The following is a 20,275-nucleotide window of genomic DNA, read 5'->3' as shown; positions in this document are numbered from 1 at the left end:
CTGTACATTGCTCTAAAGTAAAACATCAGTGCACCAGGCAGAATGTGAACCCATAATCTTCTATACTTTTTCTTTTGAAGGTGATATATTGGATACTTCTTTATGAGATGCAAAAGAGTGAGTGTGGAAACCTTACACTGTCCGCACTTCTGAACTTAAAATTAACTACCAGAACTTCAGTTCCTACTTTATAGTATGTATGTTTCCAAAAATATTAAAAAAAAATTACCAGGTGTGTGTAAGACAACTCCTTTTAATTTTCAGTTTAGAGATGAATCTATACTACCAGGATAGATTATAACATTTTATGAATGAAAAAGAAGGATTTCCAATGCTTTTCCTAGTGACTCAAAACAGGTGGTCATGTGTCATTACTGACAAGCGAATTTGATGCCTTTTCTCTTTTCATTAGCTCTTACATCAAACAGTGTCTTGAGTTAGATCTTTAAAATAGTTTTCCTACTACCCATTATATAGTTTACTTCACAGATGTCTGTGTTTGGATCTGGACTACAAAATTAGAAATGACTCTTTTACGAATTATAGCATCTCTCAAGAGAAAAAAATGGTAAATTCATCTGGCTTTTCAATTTCATGAGAACTTGAGTTCTGATAAGCTGTGAGGATAAGACATGAACCTCATGCTTAAGATAAGTTTGGGGGCAGAAAAACTGGCTCCAAACCAGATAGTGTGCTTCCGAATATCCATTCCCCTGCCATGGGAATGGAACTTGTGTCTTGATATCATTCTTTAACACGCTGGTGTGGCAATGCTGATAGCGTAAAAATGACCCAGGACGCTATGCTCATTTGACTGCAATGCTACACAAACAAACAGGTTCCAAAAAAAACCAAGCTATTATGTATTTCTGCTTTTTTCAAGCTTAGATTTTACTCTACTTTTGTTTGTATTGTCTTGTTCACAAGATAAGATCCAGAGAAATAGTCTGAAAGTGTTTAGCTTTGCTTTTATGCAAACTTTCTCTTGTAAATATACTGCGCATCAGGGGGACTCAGAATGTGAACCTAATGTATGAAGTATTTTCTAAAGACCACCAGCTGATGTTAAACCTCATGAGCCTGCTAATATAGTGTCTTTTTTCTGCCACTCGTATTTCGGTTAAAAAGCCTCATTTATGTGACCATGTGCTTTTGTTCCAACAGATGGAAGTCAACAAAGATTTTTGAGAGCAGAAAGGGGAAATGATTTTTTTCTTTAAAGCTTGAAAGTCATGGTTTCCACAACAATGGAATGAGCTGTGACTCCATTCCCCCCCCCTCCGTGAATGCAAAAATGTAAACTGGAGATGTTTATTTTAGAAGCTGATATCTTTTTAAGTGTCCTCTATTCGAATTGACCCCAAACCAGCCCAAGAACAGGGCTTGGCAACAAGAGTGGTGAAAGATTTCATTTCCCATAAACCTCTGGTTTCTATGTCTGACACTCAAAGAAAAAAATGAACTAATTTGGTAGCATGTGTATCACTGTGTGTGTATATGTGTGTGTGTGTCAGTTTGTGTTTTATGTCCAGTTAAAAGGAAGGAAGGGAGTTAAAGGAACTGGCTATTATTGTTGGCTTTTCCCCAGTCACTGTTTCACTGCAGGCCTTGGTTGTGAAGGAGAGGGTGGGAAAAGTCTAGGAACTGGCAGGTTGTTTCTCAGGGTGGGTGTTGTGATGTGGAGGGAGGGGCATACTGGACAAGACCTTCAGGTGCAGCGTGTGGGACTAGTGCACACTTTGCAAAAACAGTCAAAGATGTGAAGAACAGTCCATGTGAATTCTCATACCATGGGAATTCATAAACGTGCTGGCTAACCCCTCCAGAAATGAAATTTAACCAGATGGAATTTCTGGTTTATAAAAGATTTGCTGTATGACCTTGATAATTGTAAAGAAAACAGAAGAGACCAAAAAAGAAAAACAGAGGAGATTTTTGTTTGCTTTCTTATAGAAATCACAGTCAGTATGGTTTTGTCCTCTCCAGAGTACACAGTCTGATTTGGACTACGCCTCAAGTAGGGAGTGTTTGCCAAGCACTGATAAAAACCACATTTTATTTCATTGTTTTAATTGGGTTTTTCCAAAGATAAAAAAATGAAGAAATAAAACTGTAGTAAATGCTGAGCCAGACTACATAACATTTCATCCTTTTTTGAAAGATATTTTAGTATCCCATGGGTTACTCTATATGCTAGAATACTATAGAATACTACTTTTTAAAATAATGCTGTTATCTCAATAAAAGAAATAAAAATACAAATAGTTTTTCATCTTTACTTCAAAATGCCAGACTAGGAATTAACCTAGTAGTGTTTATCAATGTGTGCAGAGTGCCAATAGACTTCCTGGACTGTCTAGCTCAAATTTAAACAAATTATTTTCTCAGAAAGTGAGAGCATTTTTTTTTTACTTTTTGAGCTAAAGAATTCTGACTTCAAGGAGACAATGTGGACAAAAGACAGCAGTCATTTGTGCTGTGTTGTTGAGGAGGTGATGCAAAACAACATTTCTAGCTTTGGGTGATGCGGCAGGAATGTTAAATTCTGTTTTCTTTTCCATTGGATGAGTGCAGTAAGCCTGTGTGATTGGACCCCCACAGTGTTAGTGGGGAGAGTTTGTTTTCATGTTACTGTGGGCTGCTAGGACTGATAACCAAGGCATGCCCAGTATGAGTATTCATGCCAACTGGGATATTCAAACTTTTTATAATTCCATTGTTTGGGGAAGTTAAAAACCCTCTGTTGTACGAGTTGGGGAGTGGAGAGTTTGTGGCACTTTCTCATTGATAGCAGCAGGGCAGAATTTAAAAAGCCTCTCCAGATGTGGCTCTAATAAAATAAATAGGGGATCTCCAATCCTCGCTGCTTAAATGATTCACATGGTTTCTTGAAACATCTGTTGTTCTAGGTTTGTGAAAAAAATATTTACCAGCACTAAACAAGTTCTAAATTCTCCAAGCAGTTTTTAGACAGCTGAGATTCTGCTCTAAGAGGCAACACCAATTTACAGTCTTGTATTTGTGATCTTAGGGCTTTTTCCCATGTATTATAACCAATTAAACACTAAGATACCCCACTTAACCCATTCATTATCAGAAAGCTCCTTATTTCCTAGTAAGGGTCTCAGCAAAGCCTATCCTTGAAGCATAAGATACAGGGAATAACTATACTCTGAATGGGACACCAGTCCATCACATGACATACTTGCATACATAATGGAAATATCAATTACCCCAGCCACCAGGTTTCTGGGAGGTGGGAGAGCAGAGCAACCATGGAAAAAACATGAAAGACATCAAATATATTCTATAAAATATATTCTGGAAGGCTGCCCATTCCAGAATGGAACTCTGGACCCTAGAAAGAGGTGAGGAAGCAGTACCCACTGTCAGGCCACTGTAATTCATATGGAAATTACATTGGATGCTGTTTTTCTTTTCAAAGAAAACAAAACTAATTAAAACGTAAAATAATAATGCAGATCTATTAGTCTTTTTTAATCAACATCTGCGTTCGCAAATGGCCATCTTTCTTGCTCTGCATGATAAGAAAAATGCTTGAAAGGTGATTTCTCACAGAGTTTCCTAAATCTCAAAGCAAACAAACGGCTATTTATAAGGAGCACACAAAACAAATCTTGTTCTCATCCATCTAGAATGTCCACATTACTAAAAACAATAACTGAAGGTGTTAACGGAATCCAAGCATGTTTTTCTTGCCAGCACAGTCTATGATTATCAAGTGTTTATCAAGTCCCTATTGATTGAAGCTTATTTTCTAGTGGGAAATATACGTTGTTGTTGTAAAGTGCAAATAGAGCTGATACAGAAATCGTGAGAAACATGTCACGGGGGTTAATTGAAAGGCATTGAGAACCATTCAGAGAAGTCAATGGGTTCGTCTCTTCATGCGTTTTTCTAGGAAAACTGACTGTCAGGGAACTTGAAAAGTTGTATGCTGCTGTGGAAAAAATATCGCTCCATCTTTCCATCCAAAACATTCAACTACAGTTCAAGAACTAAGTGACAAAATGCTGCTTTGTAATCCTTTTATCTACCAGTCCTTCTTTGCTAGATTTGTGCATAAAATCCTTTGCAGTTTTTTTTAATTAGGTGCAAATTGACTTTGAAAATCACCCAGCAACTGTGGGAAAATTGCCTAGGACTAACATGTTCAGTCAAAACAAAAACATGTAAACAGTTTCTTTCTTTTTCTCATGCAAAAGTCATTATACCACTTCTGAATACTTGCAACAGTGAATTTACATTTTTGTTGAATTTCATGGTTCTTACAGTCAATACCCTTCATTTACTGTCCACAATTTCTCATGTTTTTACCATTATGTTACTTTACTTTATTACAATTCAATTTTCTTGTACCATGGTAATCTATAGTATTTGTTTTCAAGTCTTCAAGTTTTCAAGTTTTCAAGTCTGCATAAAGAATGCATATTTTATCAACTGTTGAATATCCATTTAAGAGAAAGTATGTTTTGTTTTTTCTGAAGACCTCCTTAATTGTTCATTGCTCTGTTGTCATAAACAGGACATTTGGAACTATTTTTTAAGGTGCACCAGACTGAACATATTTGAACATGTTACATCACATGCCAATGCAGAGTAAAATATACTGCATGTTTACTGTACGATAGAGAGTCATATTGATACAAACGAAAACAAGATATTGTGGGACATCCACATAGAGCCCATATTTGGATTCCAGGAAGACATGAGAAGCTGATTGAATGGTTCTTTAAACAAAACCTAATTTTTTGGACTGAGAACAAGACAGACCTGTCACCTGTCCCACAACTCATAAAATGAATCTGGAAAAAGACTGTGTTCCTTAAAACTGCCCTAGTCTTCCTTTTGTTTCCAATCCCGTGGAGAGTTGTATATCCTACGGAGGCCTCTATATGCTGTAATTCTGGAGGCTTCCTTCGTACTTCCAAAGAGCATAATATGATTGTTGATTTGTTTTGGTTTAATTTTATTTAAATATTTAGAGATCTGAGTAAAGGTGACCCTCTTGTTTTCTGGAATTCGGTTTGTTTTATGACAAAAATAACTTTGCTCTGTGCAATCCTATTACAATTACAGCAATAACATAATTAGAATTTATAAAGAGACATATTATACAATCCTTAACTCATTCAGCTATATGATGTTTTTTAATAAGTCTGGAGGGCACTGTCAATGTGTTGGTTTACTGTTATAATTTTTAATTAAAAATAGTTTTAAAGAACACACCTACACAGAAGTAATATAGAATTTTGGTTGGTTTGTTAGTGATTGTAACACCAGACCTATACTTTGGAGGATTTGTGCAGCTTCATATTGAATGAAAGGGATTCTACGACTAAATTGTTTTCTGCCAGTTAACACACTAACTGTCTAATGTAAAGAGAATTATCACCATAAAAGTTACTGTTTGTTTTAGTGTACAGATGAAAAACTGTGTTGGTGTTCTTAACGTGGCATAGAAATTTATCAGTAGGCAATTGTTACTTTTTTTCTCCTCTGTTCAGTTCTGTACAAATATGAATGCTGTGTTGGCAGCTGTGTGTTTCAGCAAAATAAGTCCTGTGCTAAACTGAGATTAGTGGGTTAAGGGAGACAACGCTAACAGCACACATCCTTTCACAGGTGAATAGTATCGCTAGTGGACATCTGCCAGAATGCATCTGTTTGGGGGATTTTTCTACTTTTTTCCACACCCACTAGGTTTATGTTACAGGGCGTTAGCTGGGTTGGTCTGCACTCAAGTCACCTGTGGGTGACTACTTCACAAAGAGCAAAAAATAAATGAGAAAGCTTAGGGATCAGAGCAGCGTTCTAGATCTGCTATAGTCAAAGTCACACTCTGTATGTTCTTTCAAAACGGTCATTCTTGTAAATATTCTCTTACAAGCCTTGCTGTTCCACAGACGTTCTGCCTATAAAATGGTACATTTATAACTAGAGCATTTATCCACGAGAGTTGTCTTTCAAAGTTATTAACAATGCAATATGCCGTTGGCACTCAGCAGCCCTGCCAATAAAAAGCCAAGTCTTGAAGGGTTTTGGAGTTAATATATGCCAAATGTTTGGGATATATTGTGATTATGACAACAATAAAATGTATATATCATTTAAGTGTATGGGGGTGTTTCCACATGTCCTCACAGAGTGCTGTACTTCATTAACTCTCTCTCTCACCACTACCACCTCCACAATTTTTTTACCTTTTTTTCTGGCCCCAGGTCAAAGATTCTCCTTAAGAGGCTGTTCCCACACTTCCAGTGTTTGTTACCTGCTTTTTCTTGGCCAGGGTTTAGTTCAGCTGTCAACGCAAAAATATGGCTATGCAAAATTAAGCTTTGCCTGGAGGCGCAGAAACTGGAGATAACATTTCACCTTGTGGTTCCCACCTTACTCCCGAAGGAAAGGCACAAATTTCCATACAATACGTTCAACTTTTCATGTACTGTAAACATGTTTTATATAACTAGGGGCGTCATCATTTTTTCCCCTCATCTTAGACTTTAATGAAAATCTAAATGCCCTAAAACCTAAACCACAAAATCACACAAGCCAGGAGTTTCACAAAGAAACCAGGGCATTGTACTGAGTGAACAACAACATTTCAAGACTGCAGCAACTGATGTTTTTTCATCTTTTACCTACATAGGAAAGTATAGAAGGAAAGTTGAAGTAAATGTTATCTACTAATTTATTGTTAGAAAAACAAATGGAGGATTTGACATTTGGAGAATTAAATGTTTTTATGAATTTCTTTTATTAAAACATTGCGTCTATGCAAAATTAACATCTCTTGTTTTTATCAGACATTTGTCTGAAGATCTTTTAATTTGATTTACATGCACTTTGATTGTTTCAAGGTTAGTGTTTCTGATAGCATTGGTAGAAGAACAGTAGGTTGTTCTATTAGGCAGGTGGGAGAATACACTCATTTATTGTTAGCCTTCGACTACATATTTGTGTTACATGTGAATGAATGTCTCCACATGCAATAGGTTTCCATAGAATTCTTTTAACAAGGAGAAAGGTGTGAACGTGTCTCCCTCCTCTTTTCCCCCTTTATTCAATCACTATTCGAAAGTGAGGATAACAGTATAAAATCACCTTCTCACACTTTCCACTTACCATGTGTATAACAGCAAAAAAAGCCATAGTTTAAATCACAGATGAAGATAATTTTTAGTCAATTTGCTTCTAATTCTTGCTTTTACTGTCTTCGATCCTAGATAAAAGAAGGAAGACCTTTTACTGGAGGAGATAAACCCAAATTCTCTTTCGGACAGGTCATTGGGTGCAGCACTTGAACCTATTCTTTGGAAGATCCTTTGTGTAAATATCCATGCAGAAAGATATAAACAAGGAAGTGTCATCAGATATAGTTGCTGTAGCTCAAGACTAATGTGAAAACGGTTAATGTCAGCATTTATTTATCTCTTTGTGTTTTTTGTTGGTGTTTTCAGCTTTCCATGCTGGTGAAACACTGTGAGATATTTATCAGTGTGTAATTTTATTCCATTGAGGCAGCACAGAACAACAGAGAAACCTCAAATGATTAAACTGTTTTGTTTTATGTTCTTATATAACCTGTAAGGCCTGTAAATTGTAATGGGCATAATTCTACCATAAAGGAGCAAGTAATAGGTATATTCCAAAAACAATAGTGCAGTCCATTGGCAGGCCAATCTTTCTTACACCTGAAGAAGGCTCCACAGCCAAAACATTGTGTTTTCTTTCTTCTCTTTTCAGTATGGAATAAACCTTTTACTTGTTCCTTTGCAGCCTACACATGCTGACACAGCTACCCACCTGAAATCATGCTACTATATTTTTTTCTTTGGAGGCGAATTATTGTAACATTAAATTTGCTTTATATAATAAAGAACACAGATCTGAGATGGACTGGAGAATCTCAGACAGTCATTTTTTAAAGTCTCCCAGGTCATAACTTTAAACAGCAAGGTTGGGAAACTTGTTTCAGACTCCCACAACCCTTGGTGTAAAGACGTGTCTCCTGTTTCGGTCTTAAAATATACTTCCCCGTAGGTTCCTTCTAGTGTCCTCCTGTTTTTGTATTTGACAAACATTAGGCTGGCTTTCATTCTTTTGCATCATAACTATATTGCGGTAGACCCTGTTGTAATAAATTGTAAACTTGTGACCCCAAAGTTCTCAAGCCATAATAACAATGTCCCCGTCCCTCTCAAAATACAAAAATAAATGGGATATTATATATAAATAAAGCGATAAAGAATGTTAAAAGATAAGGCTCCCGTTCGAAATATGAAACTGTTTGCCAAGATACCATAATCGTTCTAATCTCAACCCAAATATATACAATATTCCTAAAAAAAAAAGAAACCCACCACAGAATGAACAATAATGTTTGGATAAAACCGACTATATTTTTTTAATTTACAGCTAATGTGGTCTTAAGAAAGGGTTATTTTTATACATTCATCAGGATTTTAGGTGGATTATCATTTGGATAAATACTGTTTACAACAACACGCATGTCACATGTTTTATTTTTCAAAACTTTCTTTGTTTTGCCTTTTTATTTGAAAAAATGTATCGTTTCCATAAACAAAAAAGTGCATCAGCACACACTGAAAAGGACGGAAACTGGCGCGGGACTTTTTTTTGGTCTAGGGAAAAGAAACAAATTAACTCATTTTCAAGCGATGTCGTGAATTCAATAACCGGCGAGACTTTTGAATATTCTGTCCGGGCGTCTGAAGTGAAAAGACTGCTGTGTTCTTCAGACTTTCTCCCAGCAAGCGACAGACAGCAGCCGAACCCAGACCGGCGCTCTACCAGCAAGCTGCTACCACAACCCTTCAATTGATTTGTAAATTAGGCAGAAGTCTTCCGCCTTTCACAAACTTTCGTACTAACCCCAAGTGCTGTACTCTGCCGCATAGTTCCGATTCTAAAACACTCCAGCAAAACGCGAGTGGACGTCGATGTTTAATTTCAAACTGCTCTGCGTAGCAAACACAAGGTGGTTTTAAAGAGGGGGCGTGTTTTTCCCACTGTTCCTCGAGCAAGTGCTCTGGGAGCGAAAAGTAATTTGGGAGAGGTACCTGCGCGGAAGGATAACGCCCCTGATTGCCAAGTGGAGACTGCAGAAAGCCAAGTCGCATATAGAAGTCTGAAGCCGAGGAGAGCACATCACAAGCACGGAGTACGTAGGGACATTTGGGAGTGAGAGGTTTTTGGATCTATTTATTGAGGATATTTGATGTGCATTAAAACTCTTGGCAAAAGAAGAAGAAAAGAACCTCTGGATCTATGCTAACCTTACGTGGGATTATTAAGGATCTGTAAAGCAGAAGAGAAGGAATGCATCATTTCTTTGTGAAACTAATATTTCTGATTTCATTGACTGGTTTAACACGAGGTGAGTTAACCTTTCGCATTCAGTAGAGCCCGTTTATTATTTATTCGTTTAACAGTGACTGTATTCCCAGTCTCATTTCTCGCAGAAGCATGGAATTGAAGACGTTATTTTTTTCTTCGCACTTTTAAATATGACTTGGGGGACTTTATAATTAGGACTAATAGTGATGGGAATTCCGGTCTAAGTGGTCGAAGTCAAGAGTATTGCACTCATTCTGTGTCGCGGTGTTATTTTAACTGAAGGGGGGAAAAATCCAACAGTCAAGTCTAAAACACTTGTTGCGTGTTCTCAGCCTGCGACGCATCTTGCTAGCTAAATAGCATCAGTTGCTAATCCACTAGAACAGAAAGTGAATTATTGTGAATATAACCCTTTTTGGAACCTTAATATCGCGTGTGTGACCTTTTCAGGAGTTTATTTACTCTTGTGCCAAAATTAGAATGACTATATTCTTTATAGTGCCACTGAATTTCATTTTCTAATCTTCATTTTCACCTCCTTTTGCTTGTCATACACATCTTAAAATGCTGAGATACCGTAACACGTAATTTGTCGAGTTTGATGTAGATTGTGGAGTACTTTTTGTCCGATTTATGTTCGCTCTTCAGATATTTTTGTTCCTCGCAAACATCGCGGAAGTTTAACAAAATGACACCAGGCTTCAATCGATCGTATTGAGGCATGCGAGTAACTTTTCTGTGATTTTATTTTCGGTTTCGCGGTCTCAGTTTTAATAATTGTTATCTTACAGGCGAGCGTGTGAAAGTTTTTTTTTTCTCTTAAGTTACATTTGTGTCCAAATGAGTCACTCCCTTGTTCTGAACTAAATCATTTTCGAAAGGTATTAGTTTTTTTTCGCCCCTACGTGTTGCTTGGGTATTCCTTAGTGTTGTTTCACAGTATATTATTAATATCATAAACGATCATTATTTTCGACTGAGAACAGTGATAACGTACAGTACACTGCAACTCCAACCTTGTATGCATTATATTTTGACAGTCTTACGCATACTTAATACATAACTGTCCTTTGATACTGTAGCATTTAAGCTTGGTGTTTGATGAGGGTATTAATCCAGTGTTTTTTTTTATTGAGAGGCAGTGGGGCAAGGCGTTCGTGTGCTCTAAGATTGTGTCTAACGCAAGTGGAGGCGGAGGCTCAGCATTGATCGTACCCCGCATTAAACAAGACAACAGGAGGCTTTTTTAGCTGCCACAGTGCTGGACTCTGATTTCTTCTTTTGTTAAGGGTCCGGAGAGTCCTTGCTCCGCAGCTGTTGCGTTTTTCCCACGGGCTTGCACGTCACGCACTCTCCTAAATACACAATTCAGCTCACTACCCCAGGGGCGATTGTGCTGCCCCCCGAACATTGTACAAAGTCCTTGCTACTAGTAAACCATAACTGGGCATTGCACTGCGCCCGTCAGCCTAGACGCAGAAAAGCGTTTTCTCCGTATTTCTGTCCTGTTTTGCTAAGCAGTCTACATAAGGACACTCTTTTCTGCGTGTCGCATGCAGTTGCAATACCCTTATCCACCTGCAGAGCGGCCCAAGCGTTGTCCATACACATGCACCTGGTTTGTACTGTATTCAACTTTTGCCCTGTGCGCAGAAGTTTGGCAGACTTTCGCAGTGAGCAAGAATAGCCTTTGAAAGTAACACCTTGGATTTCATTTAGCTTTCAGCTTGGCACTACAGTTTACTTCAGCTCTGCAAAACACATGACTTTAAAGTGAACATGCCTGTGTCGTCCGCGAAGTTGCAACCTGGGGTGTCACTGTGTCGTACTATTAATTAATCGTGCTGCTGATGTCCACTTTTCCCCAGTGTTTCACTGTGGTTTATGGGGAAAATAACTGCCAGATTGAATACATAGTGAAGAATCTCATCCCATGTCTCCTGACATCTCTTGCGGCGACTTTTGAACTTCAATAAAATAAAGCGAGAGAAAGGCCGTTCAAGTTGCGATGTTTGTGCTTGCAGGTCTGAGATGCACGCTACCCGCTGAGACATGTTTGAATGGAGGGAGGTGCGAAACCGCTTCTGATGGATCAGGAGAATGCAGGTAAGCGCTCGCTTGTACCGGCGAATCTGATCGCAACGTCAAGACCGGAGCCCCGAAGTGTGACGATATCGTAAAAATCTCCAAAATTATTCTCCTTATATTGTTTTTTTTTCTTTTGTCTTTTGTTTTAGTGACATTGCTTCGGTGTTGTCTGTCTAACACTTTCCCTCCCCAGCGCGCGCACACACACACCAAAAAAAAAAACTTTGGCAAATTAATCAGGCCCATGAGCAATTTCGTGGACAAAAGCAAGCTTTTCCCGCAGCCTCTAATGAATGCAGGACACTTCTCCAGCAGAAGTCTCATAGACGCTTGAAGCTCTAACTCTTGTTTTTCTTTTCTTTCATGGGGCGACAGCTGGGATTCGGTCGCAACTCGGTAGCTATTGTTAAAAAGGCAGATTAATGCTGTGTGACTAATCATTGTGTGGCTTCTCAGAATGCGAGTTCCCCTCTCGGCCCCGACCCCAACCACCACCCCCCCCAACACACACTCCCCCTGCCTCCGTCCCTCCCCCCCTTTTTTTGAATGGAAGATCTCTCTGTGATTTACATTATAAGCCCAGATGGTGGTGAAATGTAATTAAATTGTATGTGACTGGAACTGATTCAAAGACATAAATGAAACCAAACAAGTGCAGTGGGCAAATTATGCAACTAAAAGTATTTGCCCAGGGTAAAGTCTTGGTCATCTGTTATGAGCTTTTATTTTTTTCCTTGATCAGCTAAACATGTACAGCTCCCATCTCAGGCTCAGAGCTTCTCTGACAGGCACCAGTGGAAAATCTTCTTCCCAAGTACAGACATGCTGCCCTGGAGTCTGCTTACTGTTAATCATGGTTAAAATCTTTGTAATGAAGGAAAGTTGAAGATGAAATAGCCTAAGTTTGTGTTTGGCATCTTTGAGCGGTTTCTGAATGAAATAAGCCATGTTGGCCAGTGGCCACATCTTAATTTCTGTCTGGCATCCTTCAAACTCTGTCCACAAAGCTGCCATTGTGCGTGTTCCCTCTTCAGACTCTTCCAATTAGAAAGTGAAATTGAATGAATACTATAACCGAGAGGAGCTTTTCGACCAGAAATGGGAGCTTTTAGTTTTGCTCTTGCCTTATTATTCATTTATTTAAGAAGTAAATTGTAGATTAAGTCATTCTGTTTTTAGCACTTGCGATGGGGAATAAGGAGTGTGAATTTCTCAATGTGGGGCTATTAGGCTTTTACAAAGGTCACAAAAATAACAAAGGTTTTCTGAACTGCTAGAAGAAGCTGCTTTTTAGGTGTGAGATTTTTTTTTGGTGTCATAATTCTTCAAAAAATGGAATTGCTTCTGATTTGTGTGAATGTATATGTGAATCTAACTGGTCTTTGCTATTACCTTGTTATGGATACAAAATATGTTCAGTTTATCCATTTATGGGGTGAAAAACAGAGTTAGCCGCTTTGAGTGCATCATTTTTAAGAGGCAGTTTGAATCCTGCACTTATAAGAGAATTCTTATATTGACACCACTTACACTAGACTTATAAACGTCAAGGAAAATGAAAAGAAAGTAGTTACCACTCTTACTTTGAGATAAAAGAGCACTAATGTGATCTTTCAGTTTACAAAAGAAACTCTTTCTGTGATTATTCTGTCCTTTAGGTAGAAGCAAAAATCAAGCTGGGTTTTAGCTTGGCCTAGTACTGAGTTTAAGTTTAAGGAAGTTTAACTTAAAACCATGTGCATGCTACTTCAATTTTAAAACTGAATATATAGATATACATGTGTAATTGCACTGGTAGCATACATCAGAGTTTCTAGTTACCTCAGCAGATCTGAAAAGTAAGCCTCATGCAAGTATAAGTACAGCCAAATTTTACACCACTAGGTGAGGCATTAAAACTCTTGTCAATTTCTTAAAATGTGACTTTCAAAGTGTATTTTAGTTTCATTTGGTAGAAGTCAGAGTGACAACCTTTAATCCTTATTTTGTCTACAGTAATTTCCTGCAGGATAAACCTAGTGGCTAAGAATGACTTTGTCAACAGGAAACACTCTTGTGAGAATTTGGGCCAGTTTTTTTAAGAGTCTCCTAAAATAGAACCTTCAAATGTTTCCCAAATGTTTGCATTCATTTCCCCACGACTTGGAGCACTAGAGTTGTTCATTTTGTAGAAGGTAGTTTATAAAAAATACTTTGTACTAAAATATGTGGGTTTATCATTTTAGCTTGGCATCTGAAGACCCATTTGTTCTTGTACTGCAAAGGTTATGTTTGAGTTGTAACTAGAAATGGATTTGTACAAAATTATAGCCTCCCCACTGTTGTGCATTTACAAATGGATTCTACAATCTGAGTTTGAAATGGCTCTTTCTGAGAGTTAAGTGCAAATTGCTAACAGTAAGGTTTATTATTGGCAGCATTGCCACACTGTAGCCTTGTTAGAGCTCAGAAGCTAAGTAAGGCTGTGCATGGTCAGTACTAGGAAGGGAGACCTCCAAGGACAATCAGACTTGCAAGTGGTTTCAGTGGACCAGTAGGTGGACGTTTAAGTCATAAACTAGAATTAATACTATGCTATAGGAGGTGTTAATCTGAAGTTCTTATTTTTTGGGTCATGAAAGATCTCATGTTGCTGTTTGTTAAACTGGGTGTCTTAACCACATGGATTGACTAAATCCTCTCCAGACTTGCATAATCTGGCTTCCCTAAAGTTCCCCATTTATTTTGATCAGTGAAGCAATTTTTCACTTCTCTACTAGGGCTGTTAGCATGTGCACTGCTATGTGAAGTATTGTGGTATGAAGTCCATACTCACAGACATGGCCATGTTGTTGCAACTTTCATCTGAATGATGTGGTGAGAAAACAGTTGTCTTATGTATGTTTTCCTGTAGTAATTCACATCATGAATGAGTGTTGCATCTAGATGGCCTTAGTGAAACCGAAGGTCCTTTAATTATCTAATTTTCCCTGGGTAGTCTGCTATTCCAGATCTTTTCAAAACTAAGAATGTGTTTGAATGCAAAAGGTTTTGTATGTTTTGAGCCTGAAACCATGAGATCACGCTCAAGATGGTTTGTTTCTGCCCCAGAGATGTGACGGTCGGCCCAATTTCGGAAAGTGCGAGGGTTCCAAAACGCCTTCCTTGGTTTAACGTGTGGCTCTGCGTGTGGCAAGCCCCTCTGTTAGCAGGTGAATATAGCCACAGGGGAGTGTTAGAAAAGTAGAGAGATGGCATTCCTGAGGAGTAGTGGTCCGTTTGAGAAGGAGAAAGGCTCCGGGGTGCAGTAGCTCAGCTTGATAGGGAAACGCCGGAGATGTAAACAGGAAGTTGCGAATGTAGTGCAACAGGTGTGTTTGTCTTTTCACCTGTCCCATTACAAATGTGTGGGTCAGTAATCTTGTGACCTCTCAGTTGCTATTTAGTTTAGCAGTTTACTATATATGATTTTTTTCCATGTGAGACTGGAAACTCCATACTGGTTTAACCACGTTGTTACCTCACCCCAATGTGGTGTTCTGGCTGGCCACTGTCGGAGCTCTTGAGTCTGAGCCTCTTCCAGAAAGAAAGTGTGTTTCTCTTTCGATTTTATGTCGGTATTTGTTTTCCGGGATTCTTTTTGGTGTTCAAACTAACAAGGTTTTTACAGATCTGTGTGAAAAGTTGAGAGAAAGGGTTTCAGTCAGAGATCAAAGGTTTGCTTTTTTGGACATTCAAGCTTTTGTGACACCAAGGAAAGAAATATTCACAGGCAAGGGAGTTTCCTAGTCATATTGAAAAAAGAGTAAACTCATTCATGTATACTGTAATTCTAGTGTTGTGACCCTTTTACCTCCTACACATTGGTGATGCATTGTTATCTTCATATATGCTACAGGTAGTAATGAATCAGAGCAGACAGCTACCCTATATCTTCGTAATTTCAATGTAATACCCATGGGAGCAAAAATTGGATGATTAAAAAGTGTTTCTTTTAAGCGAAGGGAAAATAAGGGACTAATCTGATGCATCAGTGTAAGAAAGATGAAGTCAAGTGTCAATTGAAAACTGACTTTCTCTGACACTTAGATTCCTTTTTCAGAATCAAAACAGATCATTTTATCTGCACAGTCACTTGAGTGGCACAGAAGGGAACAACATGTGAACTGGCTTCTACTTTGCTGAACTGAAGCAGGCACTGACTTCTAAGAAAACCTCAGATGGGCTGTGAAATGTCATAGGATGAGTGAGCTGGTATGCAGCTTCTGTGAATAAATAAGATTCACTTTCAGTGCACACTTTTATTTGCTAAAAAATCTTCTAAAAAGTTAAGGTGGGCTCTTAATGAAGAGCTTTGGTTAAACAGTTGTCTGGACCCAATACCAGTTAACTAGGCCATTGAAACTTTGTGCTAAATCAGTTCACGTTTACAAAGAGTCCCCACACTTCATGGTGTTCATTAATGATTAATATCTGTTGATTTTAAAAGCCTTTTTGTACCCTCCTCACTTTCTGTGTGTTTGGCTAGAAATGTTGACGTAATTTTTACCACCTAATCACGAAAACAAAAAAGCATTTGATTCTCAAGAATGGCACTTAACCATTTTTGCACAGTTTCTCTGTGGTAACATGTTTTTAGATTTTGTTTGAGATAGGCACAAATCTGGGCTTGAGATCATTCAGAGAGTATCAGTTCCCACGATACAAGAGGAAGACATTGCTGCCACTTTAATTTAATAAACAAGCAGCTCGAGCAACCTTAAAAAAAATCTTGTATCTTGTAAAATCTTGCATGCTCTTCAGTGTAAACATAATTTGTAGGTAAAATCTGCAGGGCATCTTAAAAATGATTAATTAGTTACTTTTATTACAGGAAGTATTATGTTTGTAAAAACATTTTCAGCTGACAGTAAATGGGGGTGGGTCCAATCATACTGAAAGGAAGAAAACAGGATGTAGTTTGATGGTTTGTGAATTAACAAGTAAATGAACTGTGACCTTTCTAAAAACCAGTTGGTTTCAGCATCTATTATGAGAATGAGCAGTCTTTTTAGGACCCTTAGGTGTGACGAGGCACTATTTGTTGCCTACCCACAAAACAGAGTGCAGGTGTAAATTAAGTTAACCGAGACCTGGTGTTTTGTGAGTTCCATTTTCGTTTCTGAGCAATTGCTGTAAGACATTGTGTTGTAGTTGGATTTAATGCATTGGATTCCCGGCTCCTGACAAATAGAGGGAGTCAATGGGAAACATAAGGCAAGAAGGCTTGTTTTTTTCATTATTTTTTACTGTGTCTTTATGTCCTACCTGGACAAAGATGACTCAACTCATCAGACTTTTTACCATTGGTAATATTTTTTATGTTTTAAAAAAAGAGCCTTGGTTGCCTTTCTCTGCCTGCCCTGATAGCTGCTTATAAAGTCTGTCCCCCAAAACCTCAACTACTGCGTCTTCAGAGCAGCAGCTCTTTTGTTTGTGGGGGCTCATTCGGATTCTCAGGTATTCCAGACGCGTATTGTGGTAGAAGTGATAAATTATTTAGCATGGCTGAGGAGTCTGTAAAGGAGAGGGACAGTTGCTAGATGGGGTTAACTCTGGGGCTGACCCAGGGCAGACGTTCCCCTGTGCGTTTCCATTAGAGCAGGGGGCTAGAGTGTCAAAGGGAAGAGCAGCTGACGGCCTATGCTTATTCAGAACGCCTGCTGCTTTGGTGAAAAGGTGAGTCGCTAGGAGACGACTCATAAGAATGAAGTGGTCTCAGAGGCCTGGCAGCCCTTGGAGTGCCAGTGTCAACTTTTTTTATTGCTAAAAGTAAAACTTTTAGCAGTAACCTCCAGAGGGGCTCAACTGGAAAAGGTGTTCACCTGAGAGCAGTGGTTTAGCTCTGTGAAATATAGTGTTGCAGGTTCGAGCCTGGGTTATATAATTCGCTGACTGATCAGTGAGTGGATGTGCCCAATCGATTGAGGGTAGGGATAGCCAACTGGAGCTCTCTTGGCAAACGGGGTGACCCCTGTAACCTCCAGAGCGCTTGCAGGCTAGCAGTTCTGCTGCTGGTGGGTGCTGCTCTCTTCCAGTCGGTGCTGAACACTCCAGTACAGCGCTGCCCTGCCTGTGATGTGTTAAAAGGTGGGTGAGTTGGAGGAGTCTGCCTACTCTTCCTCATTCCCCTCTGTGTCTGGCTGAGGGGTGTTCGTAATTGTGAGCTAAGCTCCCAAAATCTTCTATTGGGTGGCTATAACAAAAATCATTGTTGGCAATTCAGGGTTTTTTTCCTCTAAAAATAGAGAAATGAAAATGTACCGACCGCAAACCGTTAGTTGAAAGTTATAATTTTTGCGTCAGCAGCAGATGTATGATAGAGCTTTGGAATTTTTGAGGTCAAGTATTTTATTGGGTAACAGAGTGAAAGGGCTGCCCTCCTTTAGCCAAGCAAGATGAGTCTCTGTTATTCTTTGGTGTAAGCACACGGCTTTTAACCCAGGCTTAAAATGGGAACCAACGTGTGATCTGCTCTGAAACTGTAAGGGAACCGGCATGTCTAATGAACTGATGGTAATAATAAGCAGCACAGGAAAACTTGCGGAAGAATTTCTTCCCCCTCTTGCTTAGTTGTGTTGACTGTCAAAATTGAAAGGTGAGGGCCCCAGCCTTAAAGATAACAGCAGCGAAACTGGAGTGGGTGCCGAAAGCTCACGTGCTTCGGCAAAAACTGTCTGAGTTAATCACCCCAAGGTATTTGACGGCACAGGAGAAGTGCAGATAACTTGGTCTGCTGTAATACTTTTGAACACTTCTCAATCCTACAAGAGGAACACAGTTGTGTATTTGTGGTTTGTTTCATGCAGCCTGAAGCAGGTCATGGAGAATACCAGACTACTGTGAAGATCTAGTTTATAGTTTGAAATCTTAACCTCTTTAACAGAGTGTGGAAAAGATGATGCAATATGAAATGCATATTGTTCTCTTCCAACAATGCTCAATTCTCCCCTGTCAAGAGTGATTTGTTTCAATTGCATTGTATTCCATAATGGTCTCCAAACCTATATCTAGCCCCTTTGCATTTCTTCTCGCTTGTTAAAAGCTTGCAAAAGCTGTAGACTGTCTTCATGGCACAGGAACTCCACAAATAATTTGATGTAATTTTCATATTATGCCTTCTTCAGTTTTCAGATGTTTCTGGGCCTACAGTAGGGCCTGCTTTCTGGAAGTGGACCTCACGGAACCGATGTGTCCTTCTGCAGTATTTCCACTGAAACAGAACACTGCTCATTACATTCGTTCATCTTAATTAACTGACCTTCACAGTTGCTAGCAGAAGCAAATTCGGTCCTTACTATTTCTTCCGGCTTCAAAAATAAACCTTGTCAAGCGGAAGTAATAAATTAAATACCTATATTATAAACCCTTATTATGTATTTTAGGCACAGTATATTCTGGGATGAAAATGATCCCATCCTATTAACCAGAGACACGATTAAGTGCTATCTTAGGAACAGTGGGACATATTTAGGTGTGAATACTTACTGACTAAATGAGAAGCTAATATTGGAACACGTTATTAAGGCCTTGCCTTGTGTTGCAACTACTGTATGCTCATAGATGAATGCAGTCTCTTGTCCTATTGAAGGAGCTTCAATAAAGCTACTGTTTTCTATGGAGGATTAAGTTCCTGTCTACTCCCCTTTCATTCACCATACAGGAAGCGCCCTTGTGGAGCTTCAAGGTCCTGCTTCGGTTATCGTCATCAGCCCACTGCTGATAGGACTTTAAAGGAGCAGGTTCTTAAAATGGAAGCATTGTGTTTCTGCCGGTGGGTTCTTCAGGGACTGTCGGTGAATCTCTGATAACCATGAACAATTTCTTAACTTGAGTGTGGCACATAAGGTAGCCCTTTAAGTCCACGTCATGAAAACTGTTCAGTAGCCCATCACATGAAAGCTACAGGTAGCTCGGGGCATACATTTTGTTTTAACTTTTACTCTTGCATATACTGCCAAGTGGGCAAATAGAAGTCCCTCAGAGCTCATGGGGGGGAAATGCTAGCCAGCTCTGTTTATTATAACTCAGCAATTTAACGTACCTGTCAAATCCCTCTTAAGTTTTTAAGGTCTGACGGAATTTAATCTTTCTTTTTTATTTGAGCCTACCTTTGTAACTTAAAAAAACCCAACTGAAAATAAATACAAAACACCAGTAACAGAACTACATTAGACTTGTATGCCTATGGAACTGTTTAATTTGCAAACAAAATAAGCGAAGATTGTCATGTTGTGGAGATATGTGTGTCTTCATTTATTTGTATCTCTCATGCAAATACAGGAGGTTAAAGAGAAAAGACGTTTTGGTTTGCCATGAGAATCCCACTTAGGTTTTTAAAGTTTTCAGCTGCTTTTAGTGTTATAAAGTCAAGGGATTTTTTTGCATAATGTCGGCTGGAGGGGGTAGTTGAAGGGGTAGAGGCACACCGTCTGTTTGTAAAACTCCAGCAGTCAAACAGGTGATGTCTTCAATAACATTATCGCAACCTGCTCTATTATTCCACTAATTACACGTGGTTGTGCTCTTCTGAAAGGAGTTTAGCTCAAACAGAAGACTTGTGGTTTCTTGAGGCAGGTGGTGGAGATAAATGTCTCAACGCCCCCCTCCCTCAGTTCAGCCCACTGAATGAACGTCTGCTCCAGGATATTCCTCTTTGAATAAGACCACATAATGTATTGACAGGGTTTGCTTTCCTTTTGCAAAAAAAGACTAAGGGTTTTCTGTAACTTTGGAAACCATGTTTTCACTTTATGCATAAAATGCAATCCCACAGTTTTAAGTTTTG

General features: G+C 38.9%; 1 protein-coding gene across 2 annotated transcripts in view; it reads left to right on the top strand.

Annotated features, from left to right (window-relative positions):
* The first annotated feature begins 8,949 nt into the window (after positions 1 to 8,949).
* Positions 8,950 to 20,275, top strand: part of notch1b (notch receptor 1b) — a 47,175-nt gene continuing 35,849 nt past the window's right edge. For both annotated transcript variants that reach the window (XM_088614560.1, XM_088614559.1), the window contains exons 1-2: positions 8,950 to 9,421; positions 11,406 to 11,487. In XM_088614560.1, coding sequence (XP_088470686.1) covers positions 9,364 to 9,421; positions 11,406 to 11,487 — 140 coding nt within the window. In that variant the 5' untranslated portion in view covers positions 8,950 to 9,363. The remainder of the gene's footprint in view (positions 9,422 to 11,405; positions 11,488 to 20,275) is intronic.

Source organism: Lepisosteus platostomus, chromosome 21 (assembly GCF_059453375.1).
Source record: "Lepisosteus platostomus isolate fLepPlt1 chromosome 21, fLepPlt1.hap1, whole genome shotgun sequence".
Taxonomy (NCBI): Eukaryota; Metazoa; Chordata; class Actinopteri; order Semionotiformes; family Lepisosteidae; genus Lepisosteus; species Lepisosteus platostomus.
Note: the sequence above shows the minus strand (reverse complement) of the source record. Positions and strands in the feature narration are given on the sequence as shown.